The sequence below is a fragment of the Fusarium falciforme genome, chromosome 7 (genome assembly GCF_026873545.1).
Source record: "Fusarium falciforme chromosome 7, complete sequence".
Classification (NCBI taxonomy): Eukaryota; Fungi; Ascomycota; class Sordariomycetes; order Hypocreales; family Nectriaceae; genus Fusarium; species Fusarium falciforme.
In genome coordinates, this window is record NC_070550.1 from 271,318 (window position 1) to 293,478 (window position 22,161).

The following is a 22,161-nucleotide window of genomic DNA, read 5'->3' on the forward strand; positions in this document are numbered from 1 at the left end:
GATAGATATCATGAAGGGGTTGTGTTCTGCGGTAATAATTAAGATTACTGAGTTATACTCGCAGTTCAAAACAGAGTTTGATACTGCCTTTTATTATGCCACTTAGCTATAGATGATAGAACTACCCAGGTTAATGCGTTAGTATCATCGTATTTTCCAGGAGAACTACGACCCATTTCACTTCATCAAGAGAGATCTTCAGAGAACTTTGACTACGAAAAGTTTGACAGCACATCTTTGGGGCTGGCTTTCTCGAGACCAAGTCAAAAGGGGGTGCTAATGGTCCTGGAAGGAACTTAGGCTTAAGGCGATGGTCGAAAGCGAAGTCCAATCTTGCCTCAAAAGTGGGTTCGATATTTAGAAACCACTTCACCCATTGTGCCATTCTTCCGAGGGTAAGGGCTTGTTACAGCACGAATGATCTGCTTGTTAGCCTTTACGTTTCCTTAGTGCAGTGGCTCTAGTATGCTACATAAGCTCAGCAGTCTCCTCCGCGTCTCGAAGAGAAAGTTGGAACATAGCCGCATATTAGGCGTAAGGCTAATAAATTATAGCCGTTTTGATCTTAGGTCGTGTTGATCTTGGGACTTGACGTGGAGGAAGTAATAGGAATTTTGTGTCTTCCAGGGCATATAACAATCCTGTCGAGGGCGTCGTTTGCATGGAAACCCTCCCTTACTGATTATTCTATTATAAAACTATAAACTACTCCCAACTGCTTCCGCAAACAAGATATCAACAAATGTCACAGTGTTAGACATGTTCCCATTCACATTTCCAGTATCCTGCGACCCGATATGAGCATCAGTACCTATATTGGTCATCGGTTGCAGCTCGATGCTTGACATTGATGCAGTGTGAAGCCCATCTGACGTCTCAATAACCATCGTATCCTGACTTTTTCCATCTCCACGGCCTCCTTCACTCTTGTCAACGTTGACTGTCACCTCCTTGAATACCAGGATACCTCCATAAGATGGCGGTGCCGCTCGCCAGTCATCCTGGGACTTGGGCTTGTTGAGCTCATCCACTGTGTCAACTGATCTTGGCCGGCTGGTGCTGCTGGGTGGGCATAGATTGACGGTTGAGCTGGATCGTGCCGACCCTGGTGAGCTTGGATTCTTTGTGAGTGCCATCATCGGATTTCTCTTCAAATTTCCTGTTGAAGAAGTCTTCAAAGATGCGAACGGCCAGAAGTTGAATGCTCGTGATCGACGACCCTGTTCACTAGTATTCGCACGACGAGATTGGATCAGAGACCCGAACTCGCGGTGCACGCCTCGGGTAAACTCTTGATGCCAGCCGTCGGAAGCCTGGTGCATCTTCAAGATGCTCAGAGGCACAAATTCGGAGTCGGGGCTCGATAGGACCGAATGGATAGGAACCACCAGTCGCAAAGTTATCATGACCGCCTCGGCCTGGCTCTCGTGGCCTGGTAGGTGCACGACTGTCGGGGAGAGCACTGCCTGCTCAAATAAAGGATCTTTGATGGACGTGCGCAGAGATTTAATGGTTTCACCCACTTGTCTGGCAAATGCCTTTTCATTCGAGGATGCAGGAGCCACGTCGTCGTCAAAGAGCCTGGGGACAAGACTTGAAACTGGTATTCCTTGGAATTGTCTCAAGAAATCCACTTGCCACTTGTCCATACTTCCCGTGTGCAGACGCTCGGAGGGGAGGACATGCCTAGCCCCCTTGTGAACCAGCACCTGAAAGCCACGAGAATCAACCCGGGCGCGAATGGCAAACAGCCCGATGTACGATCCAGAGGACTGTTGTTTGTCCTGGCCGGCGTACGTTGCCAGACCCCGTAGTGTTTTCTCAAAATCACTAGACTGGATCTGCATGCTGGCTTGGATCAAGTTGCTCACTTGATGCAGTTCGGCGAACCGGAAACCGGCCGATGTTAACCTCTCGGCGTCACGGCCTGTATGAACCTGATGCACCAAGAGCATCAGTGATCCGCGTCCGCATTCTGTTTGGTAACCCGGAAACCCCTTTTCGGCCGCATCGACACCGACCTGGTCTTCTTCCTTGGCCGTACTTTCGCTGTCTGAGATGGGACTCCGTGGTCGTCTGAGTCTCGGCATAACTCTCGCCCGGTATGCTCCAGTAGACAGGACGTCATCCCAGAGAACTCCCATTGAGGTGATGTGCTCACCTAACTGCTCAGAGAGGGTCAGAGCAGCTACACAGAAAAGTTCGCGGAAGATGGCATCATAATCTTTGATCATCTCGCCGTGCTCGTTGATCAATTGAATGCCGCTCTTTTCGCCACCAGAGTGCGGTAGCTGGAGAAGATGGTGCTTCATGCCGTCCAAGAGAGTTGAAATTCCGCTCCAGTTTCGTGAGGCCTGAAAAAGCCAGTGGAAAATGGGATGTGTGTTGCTGAAACCCTCCCTACTATTCTGTAACTCACGTGTTAGACAAACTCCCCGTGATGGAAATGATCCAAAAAATCCCATACCTTCTCCAAGAACGAGTCTGTGATGGCCACACTGGGCATAAGACCGTCAGGATCAACCAGAATCCTCCCATGCTTATCAAAGATTGCAGTGCCCAATGTTATTTGCTGAGCTCGGAGAGCCGACTTCTTCATCTTCCGAGCACGAAGAACGGCGGAGCCGGCAAGGATGAGACACGCACCAAGTGACTAAAAAGATTAGCCAGATTCTGCCCTTGAGCTTGGACACACTTACCAGACAGATGACGACAATGACAGTTGCAATCCTCGAGGGTTCGTTATTCTTGGTCTGTATGTTGACAAGCCGGTACCGGGTCCCGACGACCGCGCACCAATGCATTCCTGACACTGCTCCGGCGAGAATAAAGGCCGACAAGGATCGCTTCCACCACGAATGAGCCCATACTCCTCGAAATACGAAGAACAGAGACAGGGCAATAATGCTGGCGAACACGGCGATGATAGCTGCGCCAACGATGAATGCTGGCCGATATATACATGTGTAATTCTTGATGGACGAGTTTCCGAGGTAGTGCATGCCACAGATAGCAGCACCACAGAGAATACTTCCTATCATGATTCTCCACCAGGAGATATGATTATTCGTACCAATGGCGACAAAGGCGGCCAAGAGGACAACGATCGGGACGAAAAAGGAGACGGCAGTAAAGCCACTAGAGTATGCTACTTGCAAGTCGCGTTCGTGGTTGGCCAGGTCGATGGCTCGGTTCCCGATAAAATGCTACGGGTTATCAGTACATAGGTAGCCACAATAGTGTTGAGTCACTCACCATGCACCAGATCGATATACCGCCCATGGTGATGGCTGAACTGACCAAGAGCAAGCTAATCGCATCAGCATCCTAGCACCAAAGTACTACCGCATGTTGACATACTGGTTGAAGAACCCTCTCGATCCGGTCCGGCGGTTGATCAGCTCGAGTGTCGATGCCGCCCCGACGAGGCTGACCAGGTAACTGAGAGCTATGAATCCAGCATTGTAGCTCTGAGGGACGACATGCCCTAGGTATTGGTCAACGGATGACATGATGAAGAATGTCTCTCGGCTCAGCAAACAAAAGAGCTGTCCTCGATGTCATTGAGCCCAGAGAGCACGATCGAGGTATCAGTGTCTCTTATTACTACCCTTTTACCCCCTGGTGAGGAGGGTCCATGTGCCTTTTGGGGTGGTCCAACACACTGTCCTTCCTCGGTTTTTTGGTAATCAACAAGTGACTGATCTCGCACCTTTACCCACCCTCCGCGTAGACGCACGTGTAGATGGTTCACAGCAAGCCTTAGTTTGACGCAGGGAGCAGCGCCCTGGCATAACCGTGTTACTAGTCATATGTCAATCGTGGTTGACAGGCTTTTGGCAAGCCACTAACCGAGAGAAGCCAAGCGAGCCGATGAGGCTTGCGAACACAATGAAGGTTTGGTGCTAAAGTGCGGAACTGCCGCCACAAAGGTGGACCCAGATCCATGGCCGGCTGAAACATTCACGCAGTTGATCTGGTTCCAAGTCAAGGTGCTAGAATATCGGAGAGGGATGGATCTCAGGTTAATCCTTTCCATGTTATCCAAACCATAAGCGATCATAGAGGGATATACTCCAGTATCTGCATAATCCAAACGAGTCACAGAGTGTCTGGGAAATCGTCTCCGGCGATCCCGGGAGTTGAACCTCGGAGCCGAGGCCGCAGGGCATGGTTGCCAAGTCGTTCAGCTCGCGTACCCCAGCTAAATCTGATAAGCGAGTCTCATGAAAGGGAATCTTGACGCCACGAGGCCCACATTCGCGCTCTGACCTCACGGCATTTGCCTTGGAGTTGCCTCGCTTGTGGTGGCCCCTGGCCGAGGCGATTCATCTCATCGACACCACCTTCTCGCTCGGCCACAGCGTGTTAGTTCTACGATATTTCTCTTTCCCATGATTTGATCTTGCACACATTCATCTGTGTGAGAGGGGAAATTGAAATCCTGGGTGGCCAACTCGATTTATCCATCTCCCTTCCTCGCCAACGACCAAGATTACCGCAACACAAGTCATTATGCTCTTCCAGTTGTACGGACCCCGCCCTGGGATTGCCGCTGACGCCTTGGTCGGGACGGTTCGGTGGTAGTGCCGACACCTGAACAACTTGGTGCACTGGTTCCAACGTCTTGGAAACTTGGTGTTGGCCTGGGTAAGTCAAGAGTTATTGGAGCTATGCCTAGGTCAGAAAAGTCATTGCGAAGTCTGTGTGTGTACTCTCGCAACGTCTGAGCACCATGATCTCGGTGCTAGGGCCATTTAATAGTGTAGCTACTGCGCCGCCTGAGGGTCGTGGGCTTTCAAACGTGATAAATGACCGAAAAAGAGGGGTTCGGGGCAAATACCTACTTTCTCTCGCTAATCACAGCTATATTGTGCCGGTATGTGGTGACAATCCGGATCACACATCCGGAGAAGAACAAGAGTGGTTGGGCGGGGTGGTGAAACAAATTGTTGCCCTACGTTGACGAGCGCTCTGCCCTTGTTTAACGTAACCTTTGGAGTTTGAGTCGTCATTTCGGATGGCCGAGGTAAGAGATGTCCTAGTACCAGCGACCCATTCTAAAGAGAGGTTCGCTCCACCAGTTCACCGGTCAGACACACCAACCGTGCTTATCTTGGCCGTCGAAGGATGTAGATGAAGGATATGGACGGAGATAGGATGATCAGGTATTCAAGACAGCCAAATGCTCCCCACTCCAGAACCGCCGTATGGCCATCAAACGCCATGCTCTGTTTCCATCTGAAGCCCGGTTCCACGAGTCTACAGCCCCTCGCTGATCATATTCAACATACGGCATTATGGGGGAAACAAGGCTCTCGATGTTACGTTAAAGAGGTCTGTAACGCAGCTGCGTACCGCAATGAACCACCGTTTCTACATTCCCCATTTAGCTCCAGTTGTCTCATGCTTTGGAGGGGCCGGCGTTACCGTTGAAACGTGGCCTTTGCTCTAGATGCTTGGCAAACGGAATTGCCTCCTTGCGGTCATAACCGATTAACTGGGCCGCCTCTGGCCCATTAGTGGGCAACCCGGCCACGTGGGAAAGGAGATGCTCCAACTTGAAGAAAGGGGAACATGGGTGTGCACGAATCATAATGCTGGCTTTTCTTGAGTTAGCTTTTACCTTTAAAGAAGACATATCTCTTATAAAGAATACCGCTGAGATGCATTGAGTTCTTGTTCATAAGCAACCTCGACTCGTGAGAATACTGTTATCAAGCGGAATTACGCCCCTGGCTCGCCGACAGCATCATGGTTGGCTAGGCTATCCCGAGTAACCGGTACCGAACTTTGACAGATTCATCTAGGCCATCCTTGGCTTAGACACTACGCCGCGTTCCACATCGCGGCGTGCGCGAAGCGCACCGAACCCAGACGAGGCGGCCCTGATTCCCGAAGGAAGGATAACCGCGGCCAAGCCCCACGACGGGCCAAGGACCGTTTGCGTTGCATGACATCTTCTGACTGTCCGGTAACCAATCGACGAATGCAAGTTACTGTGTTTGACAACCGCAAGTTTCCAAAACAAAGCCGAACCTGTTGCCTCATCTCAAAACAATCAAGTTGTCTCACATATGTTCAGATTGATGCCCAGATAAATACATAAGTGCAGTGGTAGTGTCATAAGAATCATTATACGTAATTTGCATTGTTATACTTGCGTCGAAGCCAGGAGATTTTCCATTGCCCATGGTCGAAACGTGGTCTGCACCCAGAGCCCCAATTGCCTCAACACCGACACCAACTTGTAGGATCCAACGAGAGACTTGGTGTTCCCTACAGAAAGTGTCTCGATGACCTCAACACCGCTAATGCCGTCTTTCACAAACAGCAAGGTCCAATCCCCGCCACTAGTAGATAGCACAGGAAGCGTTATGCCGACAGCGTGCGACGTTTTCGTCGATGACTTCCCCGCCAGAGACCGCAACCTCTTGAGATGAGCGCTTGCCCAGATGGAGAGCTGTGCTTTGGCCTCTTGACTCGATCCTTCAAGCGTTTTGGTCTCGATGCTGATGGCAATGGGGCGATCGCGGATTGGTTGGTAAGACGTGTGGTTGATCGAGTTGGAATCACTGGCGGTTTTGAGACGGCGTTGAGATGCAGCGACAATGTCGTCTCCAGCAAGACAGATACAAAAGTCCACCATCTTGGACTGCATGTCTACTCCGGAGATGTGACGTGATAGGTAGGGCTTGTTGATTGGGGCGCGTGTGACATCGAAATGCCGTATCGATCCAGCAAAGCACTCAAGGACAAAGTCCAGAATTGGCTCGTGTATGCGAGCGTTCCACGCTGCTTCAGACCAATTCTCCAACTCGCATTCCTGTGTGCGCGCGACTGTCCTGCTCAACAACTCCAGCTCCTTGGATGCATCCCATGGCTCCAATCCGTGCGAGCGCGCCCACTCTTCCGCTTCGTAGAAACTTGAACCCGAGACTAGATCATCGACTATGGTCATACGTGACTGTGATTGCTGCTCAACCTGCTTGGGGATGATGTTGGAACCCTGACGGATGGCGCGCGCGACCGTGACCAAGCCCACGACATCAGATGGTAGCTGATCGGGTCTTTGCAAGGTGGTAAGCACAACTGGTCTGTCAGCGAGACGCAAGTCAGACATGTTCTTGACAGGGCTTCGTTTGCGCCTCAGTCTGCCGCTTCCACCCGTCGTATCCGTCCGTGTCGAATCGGTAACAGAGCTCGCGCTGAGAGAAGGTGTGTCGTGGTCGGCAATCGACTCATGGTGAAAACTCGCTGGCGGTGAGTCGATCCTTGGGCGCTTCGACGGTGATTTTGCCCTTGGAGTTGCTTCTACATCGCTACGCGGGTCTTCGGTTGGAGGAGGCGAGGACATGCCGATGGCTGTGGTGGCAATAGTGTCGTCGGCGAATTTGCGTTTGGGTGGTTGTAAGGCGATCTGGGGGCTTATGAGAGAGTTGGTATGTGCTATCCAATCCTCAATACGCTCGAAACTCATTGCGCACACATGGGAAGAAAGAGAGGCTGTTGGGATAGAGTTGTCGGCAGGTCAGTTAACGATCAAGAGGTATCTAGACAGGCAAAGAATGGGTTGCGGTCGCGCGTTGTGACGTTATTGTGGTATTACATAAGCCGAGCCAGATTGTTGGCCCAACAACGTTATCGCATTGCGATAAGCTCTAGGGTAATGACAATGTCTGATCCTTCCAAGTTGTTCTGGCGAAATGCAAAAGACATGGTGTTTTTCTAATCGATTCATTTTACAGTGCGCAATAGATTGGGTGCTTTTATTTTTAATATTCAAGATGTAATTGGGTTTGCTCAAATCTGCGACGCCAAGAGAACCCCGACGTTGATAAAGTTGAGTCTCCCTAATGCCAAACATGAATCCCAACAAGTCTGGCCATAGAGCAACCAGGTTAATAAGGCAAACAGATGTTGTTGACAGCATGCAATTTACAATATGGTCTTTGCCATGGGGTCTTCACAAATGGGCTATCACTCACAATAATGCTAACAAACATATCCAACATTGCCAATTTCATCGACTCTTCAGCTTGGGCAGAAGGGCCTGTGGAGTCGTACATGGATCTAGTGGTGGCTCTGTACAAACTCTAGTACCTTAAAACTAGCGCGAGTAGGGATCCGGCCCAGATGCTCCTCGACTTCCAAGGGATCTCTGATCCACTTTCTGGGCTAATGAAAGACAGGGCAGGTACGAGACGCGTTTCAGACGCCTTCCTGCGAGTGTGGGCAATCTATTCTACGGCCGGTGTGGTGGGATTTGGCCCTGCAACCTGCCCATGTAAACTCAGCAGACCATCTGAGTATACCAGTTCTACTGTATAAAGCATCACACCTTTCAGAACGCGCCTGGTTGCGAGGGTTACCTACCATAGCCAACGCCCTTGCAGCTGAGGTGTTCATCTTGAACACCGCGTTCAAGATCGTCTTCTCTCGGTAAGTCAATTTACCCTCATTTAGAGTACTTTCGTCTTGACCTTCTGCAGCCTGGCCAATGTAGTTATCGATTGGTATTTCGCTTAGGATGCAGCTGCTGTCTTAGATACAATCGTTGGCATTGCGACCTTCCTGGTTTTGCTCACCTTGCCCATGTATGCATTTAGGGAGCGATCGTCAAACTGGTTGCTATCGTCTCAGAGCACCAACATCCAGTGCTCCAGAATTCGAGCGCTCGATAGAAATTAATTTGACTATCTGCCTAATTCTAATACCAAGGAACGGTGCAGAGAGCATCATACTAGTATGAACCCTTGGCCGTCACTCAAGCAGCCGATATCACGGACGCCACCCTCTTCATAAGAGACTGTGTGTATGAAGTACTAGGGGCAGTGTGGTCAACGGTGTAAAGTGACACTGAAGCCTGACCATTCTCGACAATATAGGTCTCACCGGGCAGCGAGCAGTTGCCGTTGATGCAAGCGTTCACGCCGGCAGCATATGGTTTGATATTCGCCCAGGTGAAGGTTCCCTTTTTGGGATCAAGCACGGCCTCATTGACGTGCGCGTTTCCAGTAAACCTAGTTTGTACAAACTCTGGGTCATGGTCGTTGTCGGTTAAGAGGGGAAGATTGAGGTTGACACCATAGCCAATGGGCAGCAGGGGGCCGCGTTTAGGCGCCGTGCCAATGAACTTTTCAACGAAATTTGCAGAGATTTCGGCAGCCCAGGTAGCGGGGTTCGTGCGGTTAGTTAGCTCGAAATATGGAATCTCCTGGTTGCTCGCGGATATGGCAATGGCAGGGATTCCGCGGTGGGTGGCAGCGTATCTACGAATATCTTGTCAGAACCCTCGAATGAAATTGGACCAAGAATACTCACGCAGCACCAGCAGTGCCCGACAGAGTCCACACAAAACCACCCAGGTTGGTTCCAAAGTTAGGGCCCGTGACGACTAGGTCAGGAACCTTGAAATCGGCATACCGCGGGAGTACATAGTCAAGCGCAACGAAGGTGCAGGCCGCAGGTGTACCGTTGTAGTACCAGATCTGACTGTCTTTGGGATCACTTCCGACCTAACAAAAGCATGTTAGAAACTAATTTTCAAAACGGTTTCTGAGATAACGGACAGAGGGGGCTCCCGCAGGGATCAAGTCGTAATGCGATGGCCCAGTCAGGTTTCCTTCGGTCGTAAACTCAGAGGTTCCGCCCTTGCCACTCTGCTTTGTCGCGGGGGCAACAATCCAGACTGGAAGATAGTCATGTTATTAGTCTTTATCTCAAGCAGGCCTAGGACTGGGTTATCAGTTACCGTTGTGATCCTGTTCCTTGAGGATCCGATAGAGCTCGCGCAAGTTTCCCGAGCCAAATCCATCATCGTTGTTCAGCAGGATATTGATCGCCTGCGACGAGGAGGCGAAGAGCAAAGCCGTTGCGGCGAGAACTGATGGAAGACGCATTGTGGACGAGTCACTGCCTGGTTGAAAGTTGAAACCAAAGGAGCAAAGGGAGGGAAAAACAACATCAATTATTTGTGCGATCATGGCCATCTTTTATCTACACCGAGGATTGGGATTCCCGTTATCTCCTTGCCAAGAAAACAAAAGTTCGAGCAATCGGCGGCTTATCGCCTTCTGCTCGCATGCTCTCCTTCCGGAAGTAGACAAAGCCAGGTCGAACCAATAAATCTGCGCCTCTGATTTGTGGATTTCGCACTTGTACCCATGTTGACTCCTTTCATTCGCATTGCTGCTCAGCAAGGGACGGAGTTACTAGCTGTATTTAGCTAACTAACTAGTTTCTTATCTAAAACCATGGGGACTGTTTTTGATTGATAGGTTAGTCTGCGGAATATAACTGCGACTGAACTTCATAGGGAAAAGAATTCAGGTCAGAGCCCAGATTTTGACAATACTGGCCATAACTTTATGGATACCTTCGTTGGGTTCAGGCTCTATCTCGTCAAACCGGTCCATCTTGTCGTATATTCTGATGACACTCAGGATGTGCTCAAGAACTCCAAGGAGCTCGTTAAGCTGCTAGCGATAGTTGATCGACTTCTCTTGTGTCCTGTTGACGTCACTGGTGGCGTCCTTCGTTTAGCCACATCCTTACACAGCCACAGTAACCACAAGAGGTGCGGGCGGTGACAGTTGGACTTGGAAAAGACAAATCCTCATTATGCCCAAGCAAAACCACGTACTTTTCAGTGCCGAACGGGATAGACAAGGCATTGAGGTATAGACTTCCCGGCCACCCAAGGATCTGTCGTTCTTTGAATGTACTTCAGTACTGTAATACCATTTTTCTTTTCTTATTCGGCGGCCGATTGCTCCCTTTCCCCAGCTAGCGCTCGGTTTCTCTCCATCTTCCTGATGCAGTCGTCTGTGGTCTTGGAGGGCGAAGCTCGACGCCCTTTTCGGTTCGTTCATCGAACCTTGCAGCAGCGGGATATGCATCTTCCGATCCGTCTCAATGGGACGCAGCCAGGTAGCCTCACCATTGCCTTGAGATGTCAGCTAGACTCTCAGGGCACAGCATGTGTGGCCCCCACAATAGCACGGGTCACCCCAATCTCGCGATCAACCTCACCGTGGCCCTCTGGGGGCGGGGCTTGAGTTACGACTTAAATTATGTACGACGTCCGGTAAGAATGAAGTATATTCCAAGACCTGCTTCAAATCGGGTTGGCAGAGCCATCCGCTTACAACTGGTTGTGATGGAAGCCCGGCGGCGCCATAGGTGGAGATGTTGAGCAGTCCCTGGGGAGATAGGGAACTAGGTAGATGAAGATCAAGAGTACTACGACAACGCCAGGGCATCTTAATCCAGCTAGGTCACGACGTGTACCATCACCAGCATCGAGCATGACGGTCAGCTGATCTCATATTCAAAACTCTGCAATTAGTAGCAATGAGGTATGACACAACGCCGCCAACGGAGGTTGACTCGGCGAATTTTAGTAGTAATAAAATCCCTTCCGTCTCTAATAGGCAGTTTTAAACACCGGCCCAATCCCCCACACTCGAGGTTACCCCGCCTTCTCTCCGCATCGAGTAGTGATATTCATGGCTCCTCTTTATGGTTGTAGTTTTGCGGGGGGAAACATGTCATGGTAATGAGAGCTTTTGGCGAACATGGCTTGTCTGGGCAGATCCATCCACCTGGCCCAGGCAATCCTGGTTTTCTGGAAATGCGGTCATGACAGTCAATTACTCTATGAGGAAGTCTCATCCACTGACCATGTCAAAGAGATGCTGAAATTGTTGTGAGTTGATCAAGTATAAAGGCAGACAGGCCACTCAGTGGAAGCAAACGCAGTGCGCACTACCAAGTACCTCATTCAAAACACAAGCAAAATGTCAGTCAACTTCTTTTCGCGGGTCATCTGGTGCTTTGTGTTCTCCTTTGTCTTGCCCGCCTTGTCACGGTCTCCTAACGAGGATAAATGTCAAACCTCTCGGTACGAGCACAAGCATCGCCTGTTTGTGCTTACAGACATCAGCAATGAACCCGATGACCAAATGAGTCTCGTTCGCCTGTTGACCTATGCCAATGAGTTGGATATTCAAGGCATTGCTGCAACTACATCTACATGGCTGCCAAACAAGATTGACCACGAGACCATCATCGAAGTGCTTGATGCATACCGCAAGGTCGTCGATAACCTCAACGCCAATGTACCGTCCTGTGCCGCTTATCCCTCAGCCGATGACCTGGTCGGCCGAGTCTTCAAGGGTCATGCTGTATACGGAAGGGCTTCCCTCAACCGGACCCTGAGCCAAGCAGCGAGCGAGCTGGTCAAGGCGGCCGATGGCTCCAGTGTGAACAACCCTCTCTGGGTTGCTGTCTGGGGTGGAGCGGCCGTCCTCGCTGAGGCTCTCCAACATGTCTCGCAGACTCGAGCTGATAACGCCGTAGCCTCATTCGTCGAGAAACTACGCGTGTACTCTATTTCGGATCAGGATGACACAGGGGTCTGGATTCGCCAACGGTATCCACAGCTCTTCTTTGTCGTTTCACTCCATGGCTGGAATGAGTACACAGATGCAGCATGGAATGGCATCTCGGGAGAAGAGTACCGCCACTTCGACCAGGGTGGCCCTGACAGCAGCATAGTTTCCAATGAGTGGTTGCAGCAGCACATTCGAATAGGCCCCCTTGGCTCACACTACCTGAACTGGTCCTTCATCATGGAGGGAGATACCCCGTCATTTCTTCCATTGATACAGAACGGACTGGGCCACATCGAACACCCAGACTGGGGCTCCTGGGGTGGAAGATTCACCTTGCTTGATCAATCAAACCAGTCACGCGTCTATGCAGATGCCACGGATTATGTTCAAGGCTTGAACGGACAGGGTTTTATCAGCAAGTGGGCGACGATCTGGCGATGGCGCCAGGACTACCAGTACGACTTTGCTGCTCGGATGCAGTGGACCGTCGAGTCAGGCTTTTCCAAGAACAACCATGCGCCTGTGGCCATTGTCAACGGGTCTTGTGGTCCTGCGCCCCTGGAACTGCGATACAAGCCCGGAGACAAGGTCATATTGGATGCATCCCAGAGCTGGGACCCAGATGATGATCAGCTGAGTTTTGGTTGGTTTCACTATCGTGAGGCTGGGGGAAGAGGTCTGGAGGGATTCACCAATGGGAAAGAAGCTTTCCCGAGGTCCAAGCTGAGGCTGGTGAGCCAATCTGTCAACATCACCAACGCCCAACCCGATGGGAGTGTTGTCCTACTGCAGACAAGCGATTCTGTCAACAATGTGAGTGTGTCAAACCCTTTCTGAAGGCGTCAAGAACTGATAACCGCAATAGACGATGCATATCATCCTGACAGTGCGTGATAGCCATGCCTTGCCGGTAGCTTCGTATAGGAGAGTCATCCTGCGCCCCCATGAAGCCTAGGGTAGTTTAGAGAATGTTCATCTGAAGCAATAGACGACTGAATTTTCTCCTGGTTCCTCTGGCAGTTATACCATGGCGCCTCAACGATGCTGTTGTCCAATCGTGGCGCATTACTTCTTGTTTCGACAAGACAGGGATTACTGTATCCCAAAAGAATTGTTATGGACGACCCGCAACTCGCCAATAAGACGCCTGGCGCCAGAGGTATGTGGAGCTGGTGCATGAAATAGCTACTGCGGATACTACTTCTCAAGGATACACCTGGGAAGAAAGGATTGCTGCTCGTCAAGCCTACCACAAATAATTCCCTTGTCCGTTCTCCCAGGCGTAACTGATAAATACCCTATACGAAAAAAAGAAGCACGGGGAACCGGGCCGGTCTGTAAGCCCATCAAATCATGCGACTTATGATATGCCAAGATCTTACCGAAGGCAACCGAGCGAATTGTGGATGAGGTTCCCTACAGAGTAAACGCCGAAATTAGCAGGGGAGAACCCCTGTCGACTCAAATTATCTTCGTCAGGCAGCCGTTCAGTTTTAAATTCTCATGTTATCCTTTCATTCCTCACATCATCTCGCAGCCACCACACGTTTCCTTTCGCAACAATCGTTATCACACATTGTCATTCATTAAGACTCTAATCAGTAATACCACAACCCTCTTTCATCACCCACGCAATGCGTCCCTCATCATACCTCGCGGCCCTCGTTGCCCTGACCGACTTCTCTTCGGCAAACCCCAATGGCTGGTCCAAGACTAAAGAGGCGGCGGACAGTCCCACGAAGCTCGACGACTGCGGGTGCTGGCCCATCTATCAGGCTATGCTGCGGTGCCAAAAGCTGAAAGGCCCCAATGCCGACACCAGGGAGTGCGTGTGCATCCCCAACCCAGACGGCTGGTATCCGTCGATGGATGGCTGCCGCATGTGCCTGTCGTCTGGGTCGGAGCATGAATTCTTCGACAACATGGCTCGCCTCGTCACGCAGTTGTTTGTCTCGTGCACTAACGCGGGCGGCGGCGTCACTAGTGATGGTGTGAGCATCTGCGCCAGCAACTACTACCGCGAGGCGTGCGTTTCTCTTGGCACGGGTGGCCGGGCCAGCTGGGCCAGCTTTGAGGAGTTTGAGTCGGACACCAAGGGAAATTCGTCGTATGTGCTGGATATTGACGAGTATGGCGCCGATGAGGACACGTCTACTTCAACAAAGAGTACGACTGCAAAGACAACGGCCGCGGAGACGGCTACTGATTCCGCCAGCGCTACGGAGACTTCGAGCACTGTGACGAGCACCACTACGAGCACTGGGGAGCCTTCTTCTACTGGCAGCTCCACGACGGAGGACGCCTCGGGAACAGAGTCAGGTGTTGCATCGGCTACGACGACCCCGTCCTCAGCTATCAAGGTTGCGGATGCTAGGATAGTAGCAGTTATTGGGGGGATAATGGCTGTTGCATTCGGAACTGTGTTATTTTAATTAATGCAGTATAATATCTAGTTTATGGTACTTCCACTTAGGCTGGGTTACGGTTCTCGGCTTTCACGGCTTATGGCCTCTAGTAAGGGACATCAGAGAGAGCAATGATGATAAATCGTATAAGCCATACTCTAATTACCTAGTTGAGAAGGGAGGACTAGGTATGGCGTTCCGCCTCTTCCTGAGGATCGACATCCGTGATTAACCCAGTTAACAAATCATCCACCGCCTCAGACATTCCCAAGCTCGAGATGTTAGCCATCCATTCCGCAGACCTTTCCGTTTCAACAGAGCTCCGCTCCATCGATGGCGGCAATGATGGCTGTTGGCTGCCCCGATTTGCCATCATCGACGTCGTGCGGCTGCAGAAGGCCTCAAAAACGTCTCTGTAAGGGGCAGGGTTCTTCCACCGCTCGGCTATTACTACCAGAAGCATGGTGCAGCTCGTGAGAATAACGCTCATTTCAGTGCTGCTGGTCTCCTGACGCAATTGAGCCGAGGCCCAAAGACAGTGTAGGTACGTCAGGCTAGCCGAGAAAATAGCGTGTAGGGTACTCCAGGTATAGTTAACTGCACGTCCAATATATAGTCGTCGATACCCAAGACATATGCTCGTGGCAGCTTTAGCACACTCTAGAAGCACTTAGCCATTTATGTCGCCCTCCTTTCCGGTAATCTGGTACCTGTAAAGCATGACAATTGTCTCGTTGTAGCTGAGGTCATACCAGTCTTGTGTTGCGAAGATGGACAAGGCGGGACCAGTACGCGTCGGGATTGGAGGAACGGAGCCAAGCCAATCATCGATTTGAGCACGAAACATGATGATTTTATGGTCTCTGGTAACCTGGTCAATCCCACTGTTGACGTCGAAAGAGAGGGATCCATGTATTTGGGCCCAAATTCGACGAAGACGGAACACATGTAGTGCGGTTGACGTTGTTGTGCATGCCTCGCTTGTGGGATCCCATGGACTCACCAAAAGCCCAGTTTCGGTTACGTTCGCGTCATCGATGTCCATCGGCAACTGGAAAGTTGACAAACTATAGAGCGGGACTGTGTGGATGGGGTCCTTGGTATACTTTGTCCTGGCTATGGAGATTCGGCTATAACAGTGCCAGGAATCCACAAGCTTCTCCCTGTAATGAACCTACAGGTTTGGATCCATTGGATGATCTTGACAGTTGGCGAACTGTGAAAAGAGGGGTTAGCACAACGGATGTAGTTGTTGCATCACACATTGATGAACCTAGACATACCTTGAGTCCCTGAAAGCTGAACTTCAGGCGACCACCCTTGAAAATGGGATATCCGCCCCCAGAATACGATCTGTTCAAGTTATCAGTACATAAAAGCTAGCTTTGCTTACGCATTCAACTTCCTCTCCACCTTCCTCAGCACGATAAGACCAGAGTAGGACACTAGTGAATGCACGGCGCAATTTTAGCCTGATTCAGAATGGCCCTTGTCTTCGCACCTCTGGGCTTTCCTCCATATATCAACAAGAGCGTCGATAGGGGTGTCGCTCTCCAGAATGGTCCACCCGGCTAGACCGGAGGACTTTACGAAATAGGGACTCGCGATCTCCGCCTGCCATCGCTCGCTTCTCAAACTCAATCTGACTCCAGTGTCAGTATTGAAAACAGCGGACGATAGTCACTTGTTTGCTTACCTTATCTTCAGCGCTAATCAGATTGGAACCATACTGTCATCCCTGATCACCTCAACCATTTGATCAAGAGCATCTGGAAGTGGCTCGGCCCCGTCGAACGATGGATGAGCGACAAGCCTATCCATGCGCATTACAGATATGGATTTTTTTGTAGGGTTGCTGTTCCCGCTTCTGGTGGTTCGACTCCGTTTAGGCATAGATTCAGAGGTGGCAGAATTAGCATCGCTGAGGCCAGACGACGACAACGATAACGAGTCACCTGTGTTGAAATGAGCATGTTGTGTTGATTAAAGAAGAAGAAAGGTTGGTGTTAACCACCGGAAACTATTGACAAGAAGACATCCACATCCTCGCCACCAATGGATCGGAATAGCCATTGATCCGTTAAACAATGGATCTCAACAACCTGGTCATATCGGATACGTCTTACGCGGAGTTGCATCCGGATCCGGCCGTGGCCTTTGAGAAGGAGAGCCATTACCGTCTATCATTAGAAGCGACAAGGCGCGTTTCGCAGGATGATTTATTGAAATGTGGTTGAGGGGGTCCTTTGAGGTGTACCAGGGAGAAGGGGAAAGATCAGGAGGTGAGGGTTCTTGAATTGCGGAAAGCCAATAGATGATGAACTGATCAAAGGCCTCAGAGGCTGTCATTCTCGGTTGCCGTGATGCCTTTCACTAACTGGGTCTGGTGTTGACAAGCGTCTCCTGTCTATCTGCCGCGTTGTTATTTTTGTTGTTTTCCTTACCCAGTCGGCCAAATAGATCACTTGTCATCCAGACTCTGGGCAAATGCGTCACCTGATCTAGCTCTCCATCTCGAGTGACAACTAACAACGCGGTTAAAAGTTTTAGAAAGACTTTTACGGCGTGGAAGATAGGGTTACGCTTAATTCGCACCATCAAGGGCAAATTCTTGACGCTAACGCGGCCGAGGAGACAAGGAGACGGTATGATAAAATTTACTTGCTCACTTACCCTATAGTCTCAGCGCCGTAACCCTGTGCTACCTATTTAACATCCTCCATCCCTTGCGAAGTTATGAGCCTAATGCCTTAAGACTTTAATTAGTTCTAATTAATGTTCATGCACCTTGGTGTAGTATAAGTGCTGCTATCTGGGGGGCGCCACAACCACCATCCGCATGCCTGGAAGGGTGCCAAAGCCATTATGCCAACACCAGGCGAGTAGTCAGGGGAGAGTCCACTACTAAATTTGAAGAGCATTCCCTTGGTCTTCCACTCCCATCTCACAACTTATGGGGGGACTCGGGGTCGCGACTGGTACATGGTTCGAGGGGGAGATGACCCTCTTAGACTTGATTTCTGCCTCCTTCTCCAAGTCTCTCAGCTCCTTCGGAATCCATTCCAATATCCGGTCATCTGTGATACCCTCGAAAGCCGTTTTGCCACCCCTATCCTCAGAATACAGATCGACGCCCTGTTTCATAAATATCTCAACGATGAAGGCGATAATGCGAAGCCGACAGTTCATGTACCGGCCTAGGTGCTTCGGCTTAGGCACACGCGTCCAGCTGCGCGTTGTCGAGGTGAACCTGTCACTCATCTTTGCGTGCAGCTGGTCGGTCCACTCTCTGGCTCTGTCCGTCAGGTCTCCGCCAAAGTCGAGACGGTGCCCGAGGCTGAGTGCCTTTTCCAGAACCGCGCGGTCGGGCATGCCCTGGTAGAGGCGGCACACCCGGTGGAGAATCGTCTCGCCTGCCTCGGTGTCTTTCGGAGATATACCCTGGTTGACCAGCTTCTCTGCGATGCGGAGCGTCTGATACAAAGTACCAAAGGCAAGGTACTTCTCGACTCTTGTGACGCTAAAGAGACTCCAAAAAGGGCATTCGTCGTCTGAAGGCCGTAGATTCGCAAGATAGGTTGGGAGAAGCATGTCTACCGCCCATTCCAGGTTCGTGTAGTAGAGGTTATCGATGGCCCAGTGGAGATAGTGCCGTCCGTCAGGTGTGTAAAACCCTGGAGACTCTGTATTGGCAAAAAGAGAGGTAAATTTGGCGCAGCGTCGATCCCACCAGAATGAGTCGGTGGTGGCCTCAGCCTCGTGGTCATTGTGTAGTGGCTGAAGAATCGCCTGAAGGGAGCTGTTGTGCTCGATGCCATCCCAGTCGAAGTTTGTTGGGGGGGATCCCAGCAGCAGGCACTGGACAACCGACGTTGGAGGATACTCTAGAGAAAGCCGACGAACGGCTCCGCGGTCAGCACCAAGGGCAAGGAGGTCCAGGAATATCCTGTCCGAAACCATGTCGGAAGCTGCAAACATCAAGGGGGTGAACCCCCCAGGGCGTAGAGAGGGCTGGTCGATATCAGCGCCGGCTCGCACAAGGGGAATGATGAACTCGTTTTCAAAGTCAGTTGGGCCCGCACATTGACATAGGACCTTCGTTATAGGGCTGACGGTTGAGGCATTGGTGAAGTTTGGATCGGCCCCTCTGTCCAGAAGCATTTGAGCTGCCCGATATCTACCGAGTTGGAGAGTGGTGTGCAAGAGAGGCCCGGCATCATCAAGAAATGTGTTTGGGGAAACGCCAGCATCAAGTAATGCACCAAAAAGTCTGTCACGGTCGATGGGACAGCGATCTCCATAGTCGAAAAGATCACTAGTGCTCACCACTAGGTTAAGGACCTGTCTGTGTTGCGCGTCCATCACACCCGGGGATTGTTCGAGGATGAGTTTGACAATGCTCAGGTAACCGGTGGCAAGGGCGCCGGTCATACAGCCGGTGTTTCGGTTCACCCGGGCCGTCTGCGCTCCATTCTTGAGAAACAGCTCTACGAGCGCATGAAGCTGGGTTTCCGTTAAACCGGGCTGGAGGCTGTTACTGTATATACTACAGGAGGAGAGAAGTGTCTCCAGCGGCGTATATCCGTCTACGCCTGTATGGTTGATATGCTTTGCCGCGCCGGCTCCCAGCAGGGCCTCTGCCGCCTCGATAGATCGGACATGGCTTATGACGGCCTCGTGGGAGTAGTTTTCGCCTGCCCCCTGGAATCCATGCCACTCAGATAGATGGCGGGTAGGGAAGTCATCTGGCTCGGTATCTGGGCGACGTCTCTCGATAACTTTGGCGCCGTAGCTGAGCAGGAGCTTGACCATTCCAACATGATCTCTCCTGGTCGCCAGGCTGAGGGCACTGCAGGATGAGCACTCGGACTGATAGAATATCGGGATGCCGCCGAGTTTCCTGGTTGGATGGACTGTGACTTCGTAGGAGTAGCCGGTCAAACCACGCTCGTATGTGTCGGGCCAATTTGGTTTTTTCTGGAAGGGAAGAAGACACTGGTCCGGATCGAGGAGAAAGGCGGCATCTGGGGAAGCACCCATCTCCAAACACCGTCTCCCGATGGCCACGTTTCCAAAGTAGCAGGCCCAGGATAGAGAGTTGTATACCCCGTCATCAATGTCTCGCCGCATCATTGTTGACGTCACAGTCGCGGCGAGGTTTCGGCATGTCTGGAGGAGGCATTTGATATCGGCTTGGTCGAGGTGATCAGTGATGGAATTGACGATTTCACAAGGTAAGGAGGTGATTGAACAGGTTGTTTGTTGGGACAGACCACGGGGTTGACGTGCCATTGCTACTGATCTCTGGTAGATGTAGTTGAAGAGTGAGAAGATTGACCTGAGGTCTACGTCGCCAACAACTGCTTCTTAGCGAGATACAGTCCTTTTGTCAATGTCTATTAGCTAAATCTCACGACATTCTTGGTGGATCTGCTACTTGGTCCCCGATGACTGAATCTCACTGCATGCTTCGGGGATCCACCTGGTGGTGCCCGATGATTTTCGCCGAACCTCGGTCGAATCATGTTTCAGCGCGTAAAACTGGGTATCTGGGACTACAAAAACCACCAAAAGAAGACTGAAATAACTATTATGACAGGATTAATCCCTCTGGGGACTTGAATATCTCATAAGATAATTTGAACGTTGAAATCCTGGCTTGCAAGTCATGCATACACTTGTGACTGTAATGTTTACGCATGACTCAGGACCTCACCCTCTAGAAACCCATGAAACCGCGCAGAACAGCTCTTGCCCGGCGTAAGAATAAGTATGGAACTCTTAGCAATAATTGATTTAGAATTTTCCTAAGCGCCCGAACCGATTTAATTGGGACTCTGTCACCATCACTGTCTGGCCACGGAGGTTCTCATGAAATCATGACAATCCGCACCTTGAGACGGAAAAAAAATTGATAAAATCACTGGATCACTCCCTACTTGTTCCATTTCCTCGGGCTTTCCTATTCTTTGAACTCGATTTAGTGGCCTTCTCGGGGTCTGTTGCTGATGACTTGTCCAGACGCACGCACCATACTCATGTCCGATATCCGTGTCATCAAATCTTCCCAGAGCGGGTATTAGTCATAATTGCGTTCATATTTCTATAAATATGACCTTGATAACTACTAAGTCATGCACCTTACGGTCTCAAAGAGGGTCCTGGAAATTTTCCTGGGCTCGTAGTCAGGCTCATCTGGATGATGGCCGTTGGCTGACCCCACTGAATCACCATCTCATGAACTCCGGCCGAGCAACTCATTTGTCTTTCTCACATCATTAAACCTGCTTAAAAGAAACTGGTATTCTCTAGTCCACACTTTCGACATATTGAAGCGCATCTACATGGTATTCTTGAGCTCCGACTCGACACCTGGCCAACCAAAATCTTCGCCGTGGGGATCCACGACGAACCCATGATATCTTGCCAACTGGATTCAATCGGGTCTAGAATCAGTTTCAGACATTTTATAGCGATCAAAGTCAATTCCATGGACCAGAACATGGATATCTCCATGCGTTTTAGGTTTTCCTGAGACGCGACTCACCATCGTTAAGCGGCGATCCTGGTCCAATTGAACCGGACCACCATCCCATGAACTCAGCTATTTGAAGACCTTTACCCTCAAACTAGCTACTTAGCTCTTTTCCAGAGGCTCCAAATAAGTGAATATATTTGATAATACCAGTTGAGCCCGAATACAACGCATTTCTGAGACCGTCGAGGGAATTCCAACTAAGAAAAGTGATATCACACTATCGGCAGAATGATGCCCATTTGGCTCGTTTAATTGCGTGAATGCCTTTAAGAACACTAGAACCTGGATCTGTCCGAAGGATGTCTTTTTGGCCCGGCTAGGGTTGCGATTGCATTGTGGACTGTACTGGGTCAGAGAAAAGCAACCCTGACGGTCTCGTTAAGTGGCACGGACTTTGGAATCAAGGGATGGTCAGCTTTGCGTCAATACATGACGGCATTGAAACGTTCGAGTTTCATCCCGGCCAGGCGATGGGATTGATCCTGACCATAACATATCACCTTTGCGAAAGCCATGCAGATGTGTCAATATCAGCCCACAGCAAGAGGGGAATCAAGAGGAAGCTAAAAGCTGGCCTCCCATCTCATTCAGGGTTTAAAAGAGGTCTTAAGTCAGCATAGTTCAACGCCTGTAGATCGCCAAGAACCAACTAGGCAAGCGAAGATCATGATATGAGCCTTTCGAGACTGACCTTGCATCAAAAACCCGTGAGATGAGGAGTTATAGTCATAGTTAATTGACCCTTGTGTCTAACATGCTGCATCGAATTCCTGTATAGTTATTCATGATGTGAAAAGTAAGGGAAAAAAGCTTGTTCGTA

The 22,161-nt window shown here is 50.5% G+C and overlaps 6 protein-coding genes across 6 annotated transcripts; 2 read left to right on the forward strand and 4 right to left on the reverse strand.

The window, feature by feature from the left end:
- Window positions 1–698: 698 nt before the first annotated feature.
- NCS54_00878100 (MHYT domain-containing protein) lies at window positions 699–3,639 on the reverse strand (the record flags this gene model as incomplete). The annotated part of the gene is made up of 6 exons (XM_053154150.1): window positions 699–2,408; window positions 2,468–2,653; window positions 2,700–3,206; window positions 3,256–3,310; window positions 3,361–3,548; window positions 3,619–3,639. The coding sequence occupies 6 exons, from the start codon at window positions 3,637–3,639 to the stop codon at window positions 699–701; spliced, it is 2,667 nt and encodes an 888-aa protein (XP_053010125.1).
- Window positions 3,640–6,154: 2,515 nt separating this feature from the next.
- NCS54_00878200 (Hypothetical protein) lies at window positions 6,155–7,480 on the reverse strand (the record flags this gene model as incomplete). The annotated part of the gene is made up of 1 exon (XM_053154151.1): window positions 6,155–7,480. The coding sequence occupies one exon, from the start codon at window positions 7,478–7,480 to the stop codon at window positions 6,155–6,157; it is 1,326 nt and encodes a 441-aa protein (XP_053010126.1).
- A 1,287-nt stretch (window positions 7,481–8,767) lies between these two features.
- Window positions 8,768–9,902, reverse strand: NCS54_00878300 (SurE domain-containing protein; the record flags this gene model as incomplete). The annotated part of the gene is made up of 4 exons (XM_053154152.1): window positions 8,768–9,272; window positions 9,325–9,518; window positions 9,573–9,691; window positions 9,755–9,902. 4 exons carry the CDS (start codon window positions 9,900–9,902, stop codon window positions 8,768–8,770), a joined length of 966 nt encoding a protein of 321 aa, XP_053010127.1.
- A 1,899-nt stretch (window positions 9,903–11,801) lies between these two features.
- On the forward strand, window positions 11,802–13,353 carry NCS54_00878400 (Hypothetical protein; the record flags this gene model as incomplete). Its single annotated transcript, XM_053154153.1, has 2 exons — window positions 11,802–13,211; window positions 13,264–13,353. The coding sequence occupies 2 exons, from the start codon at window positions 11,802–11,804 to the stop codon at window positions 13,351–13,353; spliced, it is 1,500 nt and encodes a 499-aa protein (XP_053010128.1).
- Window positions 13,354–14,032: 679 nt separating this feature from the next.
- Window positions 14,033–14,830, forward strand: NCS54_00878500 (Hypothetical protein; the record flags this gene model as incomplete). The annotated part of the gene is made up of 1 exon (XM_053154154.1): window positions 14,033–14,830. One exon carries the CDS (start codon window positions 14,033–14,035, stop codon window positions 14,828–14,830), a length of 798 nt encoding a protein of 265 aa, XP_053010129.1.
- A 2,877-nt stretch (window positions 14,831–17,707) lies between these two features.
- Window positions 17,708–19,936, reverse strand: NCS54_00878600 (F-box domain-containing protein; the record flags this gene model as incomplete). The annotated part of the gene is made up of 1 exon (XM_053154155.1): window positions 17,708–19,936. One exon carries the CDS (start codon window positions 19,934–19,936, stop codon window positions 17,708–17,710), a length of 2,229 nt encoding a protein of 742 aa, XP_053010130.1.
- Window positions 19,937–22,161: the final 2,225 nt, after the last annotated feature.